The sequence below is a fragment of the Strongylocentrotus purpuratus genome, unplaced genomic scaffold (assembly GCF_000002235.5).
Source record: "Strongylocentrotus purpuratus isolate Spur 01 unplaced genomic scaffold, Spur_5.0 spur5_scaffold_6, whole genome shotgun sequence".
NCBI classification, from domain to species: domain Eukaryota; kingdom Metazoa; phylum Echinodermata; class Echinoidea; order Camarodonta; family Strongylocentrotidae; genus Strongylocentrotus; species Strongylocentrotus purpuratus.
The window spans coordinates 23,002,275-23,017,429 of NW_022145612.1; the positions used below are offsets into that span (position 1 = coordinate 23,002,275).

The 15,155-nt window shown below is 38.1% G+C and overlaps 1 protein-coding gene across 2 annotated transcripts in view; it reads right to left on the bottom strand.

Annotated features, from left to right (window-relative positions):
• The window catches only part of LOC575541 (plexin-A2), an 85,087-nt gene that overhangs the window by 6,197 nt on the left and 63,735 nt on the right, over positions 1-15,155 (bottom strand). For both annotated transcript variants that reach the window (XM_030972214.1, XM_030972215.1), the window contains exons 10-22: positions 14,083-14,193; positions 12,137-12,227; positions 11,185-11,363; positions 10,722-10,870; positions 10,281-10,398; positions 9,814-9,950; positions 9,055-9,219; positions 8,344-8,437; positions 7,697-7,960; positions 7,044-7,202; positions 5,831-6,068; positions 1,014-1,156; positions 276-547 (exon numbers count right to left, since the gene is read on the bottom strand). In XM_030972214.1, the coding sequence (XP_030828074.1) occupies positions 276-547; positions 1,014-1,156; positions 5,831-6,068; positions 7,044-7,202; positions 7,697-7,960; positions 8,344-8,437; positions 9,055-9,219; positions 9,814-9,950; positions 10,281-10,398; positions 10,722-10,870; positions 11,185-11,363; positions 12,137-12,227; positions 14,083-14,193 (2,120 nt within the window). The remainder of the gene's footprint in view (positions 1-275; positions 548-1,013; positions 1,157-5,830; positions 6,069-7,043; positions 7,203-7,696; positions 7,961-8,343; positions 8,438-9,054; positions 9,220-9,813; positions 9,951-10,280; positions 10,399-10,721; positions 10,871-11,184; positions 11,364-12,136; positions 12,228-14,082; positions 14,194-15,155) is intronic.

Sequence of the window (15,155 nt, forward strand, 5' to 3'; positions counted from 1 at the left end):
CTTTGCCATCTTAGGCATCACTACAACCCCAGCCCCCCACTCCAAGAATGGAGGGACAGCATTCATGTTCCCAAAATCTCTGGTAAAGGGGTACTTTTCATGCAACAAAGTCTGGCTTGTAATACCAAAACAAAAAAACAAAACAAAAAAATCGGCCCATATTGACTTTACACACCAGACTTAGGGGGGTGCTTTCAAAGGGAGGGAATATACACACGTACCCTAAATAACACTGAGTGACCCATAGAGCAAAAAGATCACCATCATTCTCTCACCTCCTCATGAAGACTCTAGCAGACTCCTCTCCCTCCTTGACGTGTTGTTTGATAGCCCTTGCCATGAGAGCCTTCAAGACATCGGTACAATACTCCATCTTGCCCTGGAAGGCCACTACCAGGAGGGATGCAACGTTGCTGAAGTCCTTGGTGGACAGGGTTCGCTGCTCCTCCAGCACACGTATGAAGATCATCAGGAAAGACTTGTTGGAGAGCAGCTGGCCAAACTGCCACAGACCCTTCTGAACAAAGTCCTTCCTCACACCAGCAACCTTAACATCAAAAAGTTGGGTTTTTATTAAAATTACATTCAAGGACAGATTATACTTTTCTTAATTCAACAGTACCTCTGAAGACAAAGAGGCCAAAGGCCCGCATATGTATTAGTATGAGTACTGATGAGTGTAAAAACAAGATGTTAAGTCTGTAATATTGCAATTACCCCCCCTCTCTAGTTCTCAGCCAATAAATTGCAGGAACATCTACCCATGAAAAGCGAATTGATAAATGTGTAACTTGGATACGCCAAAGTGTAAAGAATGTACTCACAGCAGATATATCAAAATTAATTTACTAAGATATGTGAACACTCAAAAAACTTGCAATATATCAACAGAGTTTTGTGTTAAGTGTCTTGATAATGTTAACACATTTCAGGAATTTAAGATATTTTCATTGATAAGAACTACCTATGCCCCACAACATTAGGATCAGTGACTTGTTGGGCAATCGACTTACCGAGAGATCTTTGAGTACAGCATGGTTGGGGTTCTCAGGGAAGAGAGACTTGACAACGTAAGATCGGTAATCAAGAATTGGGATTCCGTGACCCTTGATGTCATGTGTGATGGACAGGACACCAGTCTGTAACTCGGCAAAGGCTATAATCAAAGGAAAAGTGAAAGATAGGGAAATATTTAATGGTAAAGGCAAAATAGAATGGTATACAAGCGATTGTCAAGCAAAATACTGTAAGGTTTTTTTTTGTGTGAGAATGATTGTTATATTTTACAAATTATCAAAATTGCTGTATTTTCTGTCTTTCCTCTAGAGACAAGAGATTTTTCCAAATACCTTAAATCTATAACATGTGATGAATGCTTTCACCTTCAAAGAATTCTAAGACTTTTAACCAAACTAATTGATCAGTTCACAATGGTTAAACTATGATTCATCATAAAAACGGTGAAACACTCAGCAACATCATTCATATATATAGTATATATATAGTAGTATGGTATTTATTCATCAACATATCGCAGCCAATGGCTGAATTGCATGCATGATTTACAGAGATTTTATTTAAAAAATATTTTAAAAAAAACATCATATTTACAGTTCGTTATTTAACAATAATTCAAAGACAAGAACCTCAATTAAACTCATAAAGGGAAGACAGAAATAAAGCAAATATGGAGCGGGGAGATAAGGAAAGAAGAAAAGGAATGTTGAGGGAGAGGGATTGGAGAGAGAAGGGGAGAAGAGAAGGGAGTGTGAGGGAGAGAGAGAGGGAGCGAGAGAGATAGAGAGAGAGTGAGAGAAGAACAAAGAGAGAGAGAGAGAGAGAGAGAGAGGAACACAAACACAGAGCTGGTGTAATATAAAAAAAATTGAAAATGTAATTGAAAATAGTTATTTCATCCACATAAGTGGGAAGGAATTGATTTGTAAAAAGTTATTTTGAGGCAAGAGTAAATACATTTCCACAAACACAGAGCTGGTATAATATAAAACAAATTAAAAATGTAATTGAAAAGTAATGGGAATGCACTTCAGAATGATTGATTTAAAGAAAAGAATTTTGAGGCAAGAATAAATAGATTTCCACATTTATAGGCAACATTTAAACATTAATCTTCAATTCACTATTTAGAGTTCAGCAGTTTGATAATTTGTGGGATCGCACTATTTTTGTAGCGTTGTGTCCTACACTTTAGTTCTCGTAATCGGTTGCTGTGTCTTAGTTGTCTGTTTGATGATTGGCTTTCCGGTAGCCAATGTCGAAAGTTCTTGAACAGCTTGTTGGCAAAGACCCGACAAAGGTCCGCTCTCCTTTCTTTGAGCGATACCAGGTCGCAAGCGCTAAGAGCACGTTGATAAGACTCGTACCCACCGGCTAGTATGGTCCGAAGGGCACGCTTCTGGATACGCTCTAATTGGTTCTCTTGGTGCAGGGTTAGGGAGAAGTGCCAAACTACACAACAGTACTCAAGGATCGGCCTGATGTATGAGGTGAATACGGTGAGGAGGTCCGTTGTAGGCATAGCAAAACGTTTGAGCATCCTCAAGATATAGAGCTTTTTTGCGGCTCTTGATGTGACATTATTGACATGATCTGTCCAACGAAGATCGTTCCTCACGATCACGCCAAGCAATTTTACATGCTGACTTTCTGGTATGATTTGATCAAGAAGCTTTATCTCGGGTGGAGGCAGTTGGCGACGCGCGAAGGAGATTTGCATGACCTGACATTTGGTGGGATTGAGGCGCATGTTTGATTCCTCACACCACTGTTCAAAGGAAGAGAGGGTCGTGTCGAGGTTGCATGGGGAGTTCACTCGGCGAGTTTCGGCCACTGTGAGATCGTCAACATACTTCCATCGGTGGCAATCTGACGTCCGAAGTGCGTCGTTGACAACAGCGAGAAATATGAGCGGTCCGAGACGGGTGCCTTGAGGAACCCCTGCCGACGTGGTAAGGTTCCTAGAGAGTTGGTTCTTGTAGCGAACCTGTTGGGTACGCTCTGTGAGAAAGCTGCATACCCATGGGATGAGGGATGGTCTTGCACCCATGGTGAACAGCTTATTGATTGCGACATTGTGGTCAACTAAATCAAATGCTTTAGAGAAGTCTGTAAGTACCACTGTTGTGATTGATCCGGACTTGTCAGCATTGGAGTGCAAGTATTCTAGCAAGTTCAATAAGTAGTGGCTTGTTGATAGGCCAGAGCGGTTGCCAAATTGCTGAGAGTCGATTACAGGGGAGATATCTGCCATGAGCCATTTGTAAGCAAACAGTTCAAGGAGCTTTGCAAAGAAGTCTGTTAGAGCTATAGGTCGCAGCTTGTGCAAGGTAGGCGGGTTTTCCTTTGGAACTGGAACAATGAGTGATTTCTTCCAACAACTTGGAACTTTGCCTTGCTCAAAGGAGGCATTGAAGATGTTGCATAATGGGGAGCTGAGTTCAACGGCGAATTCACGGATCAAACGTGGGGATATTCCATCTGGACCGCCACTTTTTCCAACGTGCGTTTTGGACAGTTCCTTGTAGACTGACCATGGTTGGACAGAAGGTATCGAGTGTAGTGGAAAGGGTCTATAAGCAGGAATGTTCTTTGCTGCAAGGGGTGGTGTGTCTTTGGCTATGCTAACAAAGTAGGAGTTGATAGCATTGGCGATTGCTACCGAATCAGTCGCGTCAACATCTTCCAGTGCGATTGACACATCCTGTTGCATGTTGGAAGACATGACCTTGATATAGCGATACCATGCGCTGGGATTTTCGTGTTTGAGGTGTTGGACACGATCTCGGTAAAAAGCTTCCTTCGCGTGACAGATTTCTCTCTGCACTTTGTTGCGGAGATTGTTCTGGTTTGAGGAATTATTGTGGAATGCCGTCTGTCGCTGGTTTATTAAACCCTTGACTCCGACGGTCATCCACGGTTTGTCTGTCGCATGTAGTCTGATGGTCTTACATTGGAAATAAAGATTAATGGCAGTGTTAAGCTCGTTATAGAAATGTTCACACTTACGCTCAACATCGTTTTCATCATAAACGTTGCTCCAGTCGTGATGCGTTATCCAGCTACCAAAGGGACGGACACTAGATTCACGGAAAGGTCTGACAACTCTGTGTTGCACTTTATTTTTATGGGGTGGCTGTTTTTTCGGCAGCCAAGTAACTCCATTGTGGTCGCTGTGTCCAAGTGGGGCTACAATGTGAACAGGGGAGTACAGATGATTCAAATTGGTTACAATTTTGTCCAGCACAGCTTGATTCCGAGTTGGACGGTTGACCACTTGCTTCAGGTTTTGCCCCCTAAGGAGCGGGGACACATCGGTTCGGTTAAAATCACCCATGATAATAATACCGGCTGTGGGATGGTTAGAAAGAATCTCGTCGACTGCATAAGTGAGATACTGGACCAATTCATCTGCATGGGTGTTATCAGGTGGCGAGTAGATTGATGCGATGTAAATTGATGAAACACTCCTTGGCAATCTACTGGGTCTGATTTGCGTCCAGACTATTTCATGCTCTTCCGGTACATGAAGTTTCACGTGAGTCGGGTTCATGTCGGTTTTGGCAAAGATGGCGACTCCACCACCTCGTCGGACTGTCCTGTGCTTCGAAAACAAAGAATATCTAGGAATATTGTACACGCTTTGTGGGATGCTTTCACTGAACCATGTCTCACTGACACACACAATATCCGAGTCAAAACTTTGAACAAGACATACAAATTCATCAAACTTGTTAGTTAATGACCTGGCGTTGGCCATATATACGGAGGGGAGCACATCTCTGTGTGAAACAGATGTGGAAGTTACTATCGTTGCTACTTGAGTCAGATATGGAGTTCGTCGTGGTTGACTTACATGATAGTCTCTAGCCGAGACCATAACTGTGAATGTAGTCCTCTTCCTCCTCTCTTTCCTCGCCTTCTCCATCTCTTTCGCTTGCTGTCTCTCCAATTCTCTACTTTGGCCTCGCTGTATTGTACATGAGTCAAACACGGCTTGCGTAGTAAATGGAGGAATTTTAAGTTCAGGCAAACTTCTCTATCCAGTTGACACTCATCATTGTAGAAGGGGCATAGTCCATGCAAGTACACTGCTGAATACTGGATGAGTTTCAAAGCTAAAGTCATTCTCACTTTGTAAAGATTTACACAATGGTCAATTGTTGATTGTTCTTGAGTGACAATGCACCGATGTCCAGAATGAAAGGCTGGTTGAACACACTGAAAGGGATTCTCTCTGTGTAGTGACAGTGAATGAGGGCTTGAGTGAGCCCCATGTACTACTGGAGTCTTCTGGTACAAAATCACCAACAAAATCAAGTTGAAAATACAACCTATTTCAGACTTTTTCTTCCCCAAAATTGCCATGGTTCCAACCTAGAGCACATAATCTGTGCACTGATGTAAAAATTGGAGTTAATTTCAGCTGCTTGATGGTAACAAAACTTAGCAAAACAGGAGAGAATGCGGAAGCTGCCACCAGGCGCTGCACATTCTCTGTTAATGAAGTGTATATCGTGCAATAAGTGCATTTAAAAAGATAATATAGCCAATCTCTCCTACTATACACGGAGTACAAGAAAATATCTGCTTTATGACCACTATGTATGATGATGATACAGTCAAACCTGCTTTAGTGACCACCTGTCTACAACAAGCACATTTTTTGTTTCCCTTGAAAATGGTTTCTCATTGAAACATGTACTAAAGGAACCTGTCTACAAAGACCACTTTCGGTGTTTCCCTTGAGCGGTCGCTGTAGACAGGTTTGACTGTATCTGCAGATAGATTCTTGTGTCTTCGAGGACCTTACCTTCTTTGCACTCCTGCGCCACTGTAAGCTCCAGGGTTCCAATCTGATCCTCCATCTGCTTGAAGATCTTCTCGTTGTTATTGTTCTTGCGGTAGGAGGCGATGCAGACCCCCATGATGAGGATGACGAGGAGGAAGAGAACCCCACCCGCTACCGATCCAACGATGAGGGCCAGGGGGATGGCTTGGGGGAGGTACTCCACCTGACCCACAAGGAAACTCAAGGAACCGTGGTACACCTGAGATGAGTGCATGGATGATAACAGTTTTATAGTTACAACTTGAATAATCATAACATATCATAATCATAATATATCTGTAAAGCGCTTTGAGAGGGCCTGATGTCCTGAAAAGCGCTATAAAAGAACTGGTTATTATCATTATTATCATAATCTGAAAAAACAACAACCCTGCAACTTCCTCTGTTTGCTAAATTACTTGTAGTTTCTTCAATTTGTGAATAATAACCATATCTTATGTTCCAAATTCGAATTCTTTACAAATATTACTTAGGAATTGCACTGTATAGTGGGCAACACATATTTCTTATTTATGTGACTATAACAACAATGGAACCATATTTAGTATGCCACAATAGACAAAAGCACCACACAATGGATATTGTCCAAAAGGTAGTACTAATAACTCTCCAACCTTTAAAGCTAAACTTTAGTACTGGTAATGCGATTGCATTGTGAAAGAAAAGGTGTGAAAGGATCAGAAACAGTTGATCATGTAGCATGTAAGTATTGGTGTGCACTGCAAGGTTCTGGAGTCATCAAAATCATAATAAATTTGACCGAGTCTTGGTAAAGTAACAAACACTCACATAGAAAGCCATATATGGGACAACACACATGGTGTCGGGGATGGTACTACCTTGGTTTCCTTGTCTTTCTATGCTCATTACTCAGCCAGTATACATTTTCTTCCAAAATTGTTTGGCACATGTCATTTATTTGTAATCTTGAACATTCAGTGTAAGTTTTGTTTGATTCTGTGAGAATTTTTTTTTTTTTTTTACCAGTACTGGAGTTTATCTTTAAGTCAATACCTCTAAAATCTTTTTTTATAAGTATTACAAGCAAAAGGTTATATGACACTTCCATTTATCAGATCAAATTCTCTTTGATTGCAACAGATACAGAAAAAGAACAAGCCATCAGAAAGGTGTTTCTTAGTTGTTCATAAAAGCAAATTGGAAATCAACCTACCATGACATCAAATGTGTTTCTTCCTTCTAATTCTGATGGTGGTGTTTCTGGAGCATAACATGTCAGTTCCTGTTGTTTGACGACAACATCAGTACATGGTGCTCCCCCGATGGTTACTCTCACATCATCTTCTCTGTATGCTAAGGTAAGGTTATCACCCTGAAGGGACAAAGAAGAGAGAGAAAACAATGTCAAGGCTTATTCTCTTAACGATATTATCTATGTTTAATAGTGAAGCCATATTCACATTTGGGTATGTTCAGAACAATGAATCTCCAATGAGATTTAAAAGACCTACAACCAATCAATCAACATGTGAGGGCCATTTAAATAGCCATATGCATCAACTATTGAAGAAAAAAACAAAACAATGTTGGAACATTACAATGAAATATCACATAATTTGAAATTGACTCCATATGCAATGCTATAGAGTATTAATATTGGCCTTTGAGTTGAATTCTCAAAAAATCTTTGGGATCACATTTTTCCTACGGCACTTTACTTTCGAACTCTCTGAACTCCCTGGCTGAGAAACATGAAGTTATGAAGTTATGAAGTGATGCCTCTTTAATGGGGCAAAAGAAATTACTGTATGGACAGCTGAATTAAAAAAAAAAATTGTTTAAAAGCAGACAAAATTAGTGACTTACCGAGATCTTGATGAATTTGCGCTGATCAAATTCCAGTTCCACCTTCTGATTTTCAAACTGATAGAAAACGGGATCTGGAACGAAGATGAACGCTTCATCCAGGCCACTGATCTGCCCATTATTCTGCAAGGGTGCATACTCCATCACACCATCCAATAGGAAACTGACGTTAGCAATAGGTACCTCTAGGGGTAAGGTCAAGTTGAGGTCACTCACACTGGGGGTCAAACACATCATGGAGGTCGTTGCACTCTTTGAGCAGTTCTGTAGAAAGATAAGATGTCAGTAGAGATATTAACATCATGCTTTATTTAATGATTACAGTATATTGATAATACATACATTAAGTAAATTTAGCATCAGGATGATGACCCAACTGGTTTGAAATTTATAATCACACAAAATATTGATGTAAATGACATTTTTTTAAATTCCATTAATAAGAGACAAGCATAACTATTTAAAAATAAAAAATAACACATCTCCGTCAGTCAGTTATGGTTATCATCAACGTTTATGTAAATTGATCTCAAAATATCAAGACACATCATTGGCATATAAAGAGACTTCGGTGATAAGCGCTTTATAAGCACCATTTTTATTATTATCATTTATTATTATTATTATTATTATGATGAAGTACTGACCGAGATGAGTTGCTGGTCCTCAATGAGGAAGCTGAGTTGAGGCCACTGAATGGTGTCAAATTCACTTCCTTCCACATCAAGCTCCAGGGAACCACTATAAAAGATTTAAACACAGAATATAAACTTAAAATAAACATCAAAACACGTTCGTCAAGTGTCAGTATCACTTTCAAAAGGTCTTGGTATAAATAAGTACATGTATGCATATAACATTTCTTGTTAATACATTCAATTACTTTGTGTAAAGTTCATATTCAACTATCAAATTGTATTCCTGCCTATATAAGCTCCAATTTCTATAATTTCCTGAGAGGATAAAAACAATCACAATAGCTTTCTTCGGAAGACTAACATTTGTGTATCATCATGGGGACATTGATATTGATAACATCATTCAAGTATATACCCCCTAATATAACCCCATTTTTATGACTAACAGGTCTTATGTACTATAATGCATAAATCACACCGCTGCCACTTTGTGATATTTTGGTTGTTAGTTGTAATGAGAGAGGCTTGAATAACAACTCAACAAACGGTGATCTCCTGTGCCTTAACTCAATCAGGCTGTATAGTTTATTAAAGTCATATCAGGAGGGTCTCTGGCACCCTCTTGCATTATAAACATTACAGTCTCAATTGGATCACATAAACAGAATGTTGTTACATTCACAAATCTCCCCTACAGGGGAACTTCGACCATCATCATACCTGCTGATGCTGCTGAACCGGCTGACTCTAGTAATAACTGGATCTGGCCGATATTGAAACTCCGATGATCCTTCCACGTAGTGGTCATCTACAGTCATACTGACATAACCCATGGTTCCGACTCCAGCTGCACCACTCAGACAAAGTACCTCAGATGGGAAAGCACTAAAGCAAGAAAAATAAAGAAAAAAAATCACTTAAATTATTTAATAAAAAAAAATAAATAAAAAAAAAGAGTAATGAGTAATGAGTGGAATACCAAGGTATTACATCGATAGTCATTTGAGTTTCTGAATGGCCTTCACACGCATTTAAACAATAATCATTGTACAAACCCCTCCTCAAAGGACCAAAAGGTTATAGTATATAAAAGTGTAATAATTTTGTATCCCAGGATATACTAGTAGCTATCCTTTATCAAGTTTTATTTTAACCAAAACACAGAGCCTGAAAACATAGATCTTAGGATGAGAATTTAGAACAAAGGCAATTAAAATAGAACAAAACGTATCAATACTATTCAACAACTTTAATTGTAGATATCATATATCCATTAACAAGAAACTTTCACAACTTTCATGAATGATCAAGTATCACAAAATTTCATGCCACAAACTATTTGATATTCAACAAGCCCAAAATTAAGTCTTTGCCATTTGCGAAACTATATTTCCATGAAAAGGCTGACCTTACCAGTTTGCGAAAGTTTCATGTCACGAAAGTTTTTGGTTATACATTATCCGTAAAGGAGTAACTTACCTGACGATCCGACAAGGAACACCGTTTAGGTTTGCTATGCTGCTGCTACCAGCATCAAGGTTAAGACCCAGGATAGAGACAAGAGATCCACCAGACGCTGGACCGTAGGCGGGTCTTACTCCTGTGATCTTGGGCAACTACGGAATACAAATTAGGGATAAGAAAAGAGAATGATAATCAAACTTCAGAAAATATCACCTGGAAACTTTTTGTCAATAAAATATGTTTGACAATCAATCATTACTTTCACATTTGAATTTGCTCCCGCATAAATGCCAAACACAGTAAAATAAACACTATAAAAATGGCCACCTCTCTATAGAGGTCACTTGTATTGTCTTCCTCTTGGAAGAAATATGTGTCATTAAACTTCTGAAATGACCATCTGTCTATAGTGGACAGTATTTGTTTTTTCCTTTTGTGGCTTTACATGTCTATCATCAAAGGAAATACTAATAATAACTTACCACGTAGCTGAACACATTTTCGGAGGTAGCCAAGTACATCTGTCCTCCATTGTTACCTATGGTCACCTCTACATTACCAGAGTCTGGTTTTAGAGAGGAGGTTGTGGTACAGCTTATTCTGCACAGGAAAGGGAAAAATGACACAATTTGAAAACATGATGAATGTGAATACAGTTCAACAACTTAAGTGAGAATGTATCATTATTTTTACATTAATCATTTTCAGGGATGTATGAAAGGATTGCATAATTTTACTTTCAACAGAATCATTGAACTTGATCCCTATTGACTAATATACCAGATGCATTGAATGATGAATGTATGATGCCTTGAAAGCCAGAAGGGGATAAGCCGGTTTTTAAGTGATATGCCATAATGCCCTCCTGGCTCTGAGGAGACAAAATCATTGACTAAAGGGGGGAAGGAATGGTTTATACTTACTGGAGAGCAGTGATGTACGTAGCCTCATCCTTGATGCATTCTATACCAGCAACTCTAATGCTGATGATGTCTGCAGCAGTCAAGCCAAGATTGTAGCCTTTGATTGTTAGATTGGTCCCACCAGTGAAGTAACCAGATATTGGTGAGATCTGGATGACAGATAAGATATGATGGATATTGAAATTACAAGCTGCATCATCATCATCATTATCACTGTGGCAGTCCACATCCTCCTCCTCCTCATCATCATCATCACATTTTTGTCAAAATCATCATCACCATCTCCATAACCATTACCATCATTATATATGTCAAATTATAATAACCGTCATTTATTATCATCACTGCCATCACCTTCACCACCACCCCAAGTAATGTCCTTCAAAAGTAGTTAATACCTTTGTGGTTGTTTAGAATCGCAGAAAAATCTTATTTCTTAATATCAATGAAGGGGATTGAATACCTCTCTGATTGTTGGGTCAGGGCAGACCGTATCCTCTCCGATCAACCAATCATTATCCAGGCACTGGGATGCAATCCCGCATTCAAACTGACTACTGCACCAGCCGCACTGGAACTTAGGATCCGCGCTCAAGCAGAGTCCACAGTTTGATCGGTCAATGGTACACTTGTACAAGATAACTGAAAGATGAATGAAAAAAAAAAATGTAAATACACTTTAGATGAGTTAAATCAAAATTAAATTATATCTTTATTATCAACAGCTGTCCTGAGGGTCCCTTTGCTGCATTACATGTAACTTCGGTTACATAAAATAGTGGCATCATAATTAATCTTTTACATTTTGTCCTCTCTTTTTAAGCAGTGATGAATACATCAGTATTTCTTTTTTGTTGTTGCTGATAATAAGGAGCTATGAATCATAATGAATTATAGCCATCAAATTAATATCAACACAGATGAAACTTTCAGAAGACTAAGTATAAAAAATGTTGTCTGCTTGGACCCAGAAGAGCATTGACTCTGTGTTAATGTATATGAGTTAGAACCCTTCTGGCTACACACAGATGATTTATCAATGTACAGTGCCGGCTGGCCGTTCTTTGACTCACTATGGCACTCAGGAATCCAGAGCAATAGACGGAACAATAGGTTTAGAGAAACAAATCTGTTGTTCTGGGTTTTTGGAATGGGTCAGGAAATACTAGCTGGTACTACTGTAGTGGTTGATTTGTTGAATGGTCTGATGTATCTGTATGATGAATGGAATGGATTGTGGGCGGGGTCAGAGATACACATCCAGGGTATTTTTTTCCTTTTCTTGAAGTATTTTAGTGATTTTCTTTCTCTAAAGGTAATTTTATTGACGACACGTGGGATGGGAGGGGGGGAGGGGTGTGACTAAGTCCCTTCGCGATTGGTTATTTTCATATAAGATAAGATTTTTCTTTTACCTGGTATCTCTCTATCTGTGATGACAAAGACATCATTCCATGTAACGATCATAGATCCTGTAACACTGTTGGCCTCTGCCTCATATTCAAACTGCAAATTTGAACAAAAACATACATCAATTTATAATCATTGAATCATAACACCATTCCTCACCCACCAATGGTCTAAACTCATACACATCTTCATGCATTTAACTCAGTATGGGTATAACATAAAAATACTTCATGGTACATTTTTATATGCATACTTCAAAAAGACAACCAGGCCAAAAGTTCACCATCTGCTAAGAGTCTAGGGGCTACATCTTTGTCAAATCATATAACAAAGTGCCCTCCTCCCTCTCAACAGACGATGTAGTCATGCAGTACTTCTCCTTCTATGAATATCCTTTTAGGTTCAATAACAAAATACCTGGTACTTATCCATTTTATAATCTTAAGAGTCTTCTCTCAAAATAACAATTAAACTTGGCTGTGTCAGGAACATGGTGAACGAACTTTCCCAAATGTCTTTAACTTGATAAAGAATTCATTGCCAAAGTATATTATTTATTTGGTAGAAGAAGACCTGCATCATAATATTGTTTTCTGGCTCACATACGCTGTTGAAGTTATCATTTCCTACTTTTTTGGAACCATGTTATGAAAAACACCCACAGATATCCTTTTTGCTTTGTACATCGGATGGTGAAATGTGATTTTTGGTCAGGGGAGAAGGAAACAGGAAGGGAAATAAAGTAATGCACTTCAAAATAATGTCAAATATATTTACAGACCAAATAGACATCTATATAAATGGAAGGAATAACATTATACAAGGCTAAATACTTTAGGAAGATAATTATTGTGTAAATTATATGTGAGTGTTCTATTTTTTTTTCTCCTACAGTTTTTTCTGATTATTTCAATAACAAAACCAAACATTGTAAATCTGTAAGGTGTCAAAATAATCTGTTTAGATCTTAACTGAAATTGAGGATCTCATTATTGAGAAAGTAAATTTTATTGCTTTTAGTGTAGCAAATGATGCGGCAATAGATGTTATTTCAGTTTTGGAGGAAATAAAGATATAAAAACAATTATTTTGAAGAAAAAACATAGAACGTTCAGGCAAGAACTGCCATATTGTTCAATAGCATATGCTCACACATAAGTCCAGTTTTAAGGGCAGAATTCCCTGAAAAGTTAGGGGGGAGAGGGGGGGGGGGATGGATTAATTGTCATGGACACTACCCTTCAGTCTAATATGAACTCAAGAGAAATTATTGACAATCTTACTACTTCCTTTCCCTTGAAACCATGACACAAGGATGTTGCATAACACAGCTGTTATCAAATATCATAACAGGATGCAACATATCCGAGAGAACAGTATGTACATCCTTTTAAACAACAATCCTCTTATCCATGTTTATAAATAAATAAACAGGACATAATATCATTGTATGTTTGGAGCAAGAAAGGCATTATCTCTAATATCATTTCAAACAAAAGTTAATGCCCTTAATGCTCTCAATAGATGACACATTCTTGTCGTTCGGAAACACAACAAGAACCAGAGTATATGTATAAGGGTGACTGGAAAAGATGACGGCAATCAGGCCTAAACAAAAAAGATGTTGTATTGCCCTTTAGCTGCCAGCATCTGGGCCGGTCGGTCGGTCAATTTTTTAATTTTTTCTTTTCTTCCCCCCCCCCCCCCCCTCTTTGGGCTGATATTTTAAAGTTTTTTCTTTTCCTTTTTTTTCCCCCCCTCTTTGGGCTGATATTTTAAAGTTTTTTAATTCATTCAACATTTTTCTCTCTAAATACAGTATAAAAAAAACAACTTTAATATAAAGCTGACCGCAGAGTAGAAGATTTTGGGTCGCAAAGGGCAATACAACATCTTTTCTTAAAAGCCTTATAGGAGTTACAATAGCTACATATGATGTCATCAAACTTACCACTTGTTGTTCACAAACGAGAAGATCTTCTCCATCTAAATTAGCTTGGACGGATACCTCCTTGCTCTCATACTGGAAGACACACGTATAACCGACACCAGTCTGAGAACCCTAAAGAGACAGACACACACACACATACAAATAGAATATGAATTTAGATTACATGTATTATAATATTTTGTTCCTCAAAGGTAATACAAAGTTTTGGGAAATTAAAAAAATTTGATGGATAGTAATTCTTTAAAATTTTAAATAAATTTGGAAGCCCCTGTGTAATTATTATGAGCACTAGAAAATTTAGCTCCTAAAACACTTCTGCTTTCAAGAAATTGAATAATCAAACATTAACTGGTGCTCCCGGTAAATATCAAATATTTCAAATAGCACCTAAGGCTATCCCATGGTAGCTGCGACCATGCAAATCTAAGAATATGCAGTTCTGATATATGATTTCCAAATGGGAATGGCAAATTGGTCCATTGTAGTCCAGAAACATTGTTTAAAAGCTACACTAATATCAGTCTTGAGAGGGTGCTAATACAATATAAAGAGTTTATTGTGTACAATTTCATTACTTTAGACTTTATGTCAACAGCGACAACGATTATTGAATATTGTAAAATATTGCTTCCAATATGTTCATTTGAACCAAATTCACGATCCCATACCAAAAACTTTGTATTACTTCTAAGTCTTCATTCATACAGATTAACTTTGGTCTTTCACAACAAAGTATGAAAGTATGATGGTGAGAATAGAGTAGACAAGGTCAAGTAGTTGAAGGTAATGAACAAGGAAATGTGACTTATATCAATAAAACAGTAAGAAAATAAATAATAATCAACTTGTCATTAATATGATTTATTACTTATGAGACGACTCCTTAATAATGTCTCAACTATCAGGAACTATTTCTACAAATGATCATCACAGAAATATGGAGGTCAAATATGGCTAAATAAATACACTAAATAAATATTCCAATTAAAATGTACTATAGCCTAAACATACGGTACACACGAGGTTGAGTAAATTTTCATGAGAGTCATATGAAAAATGGCTAAGTCACCATG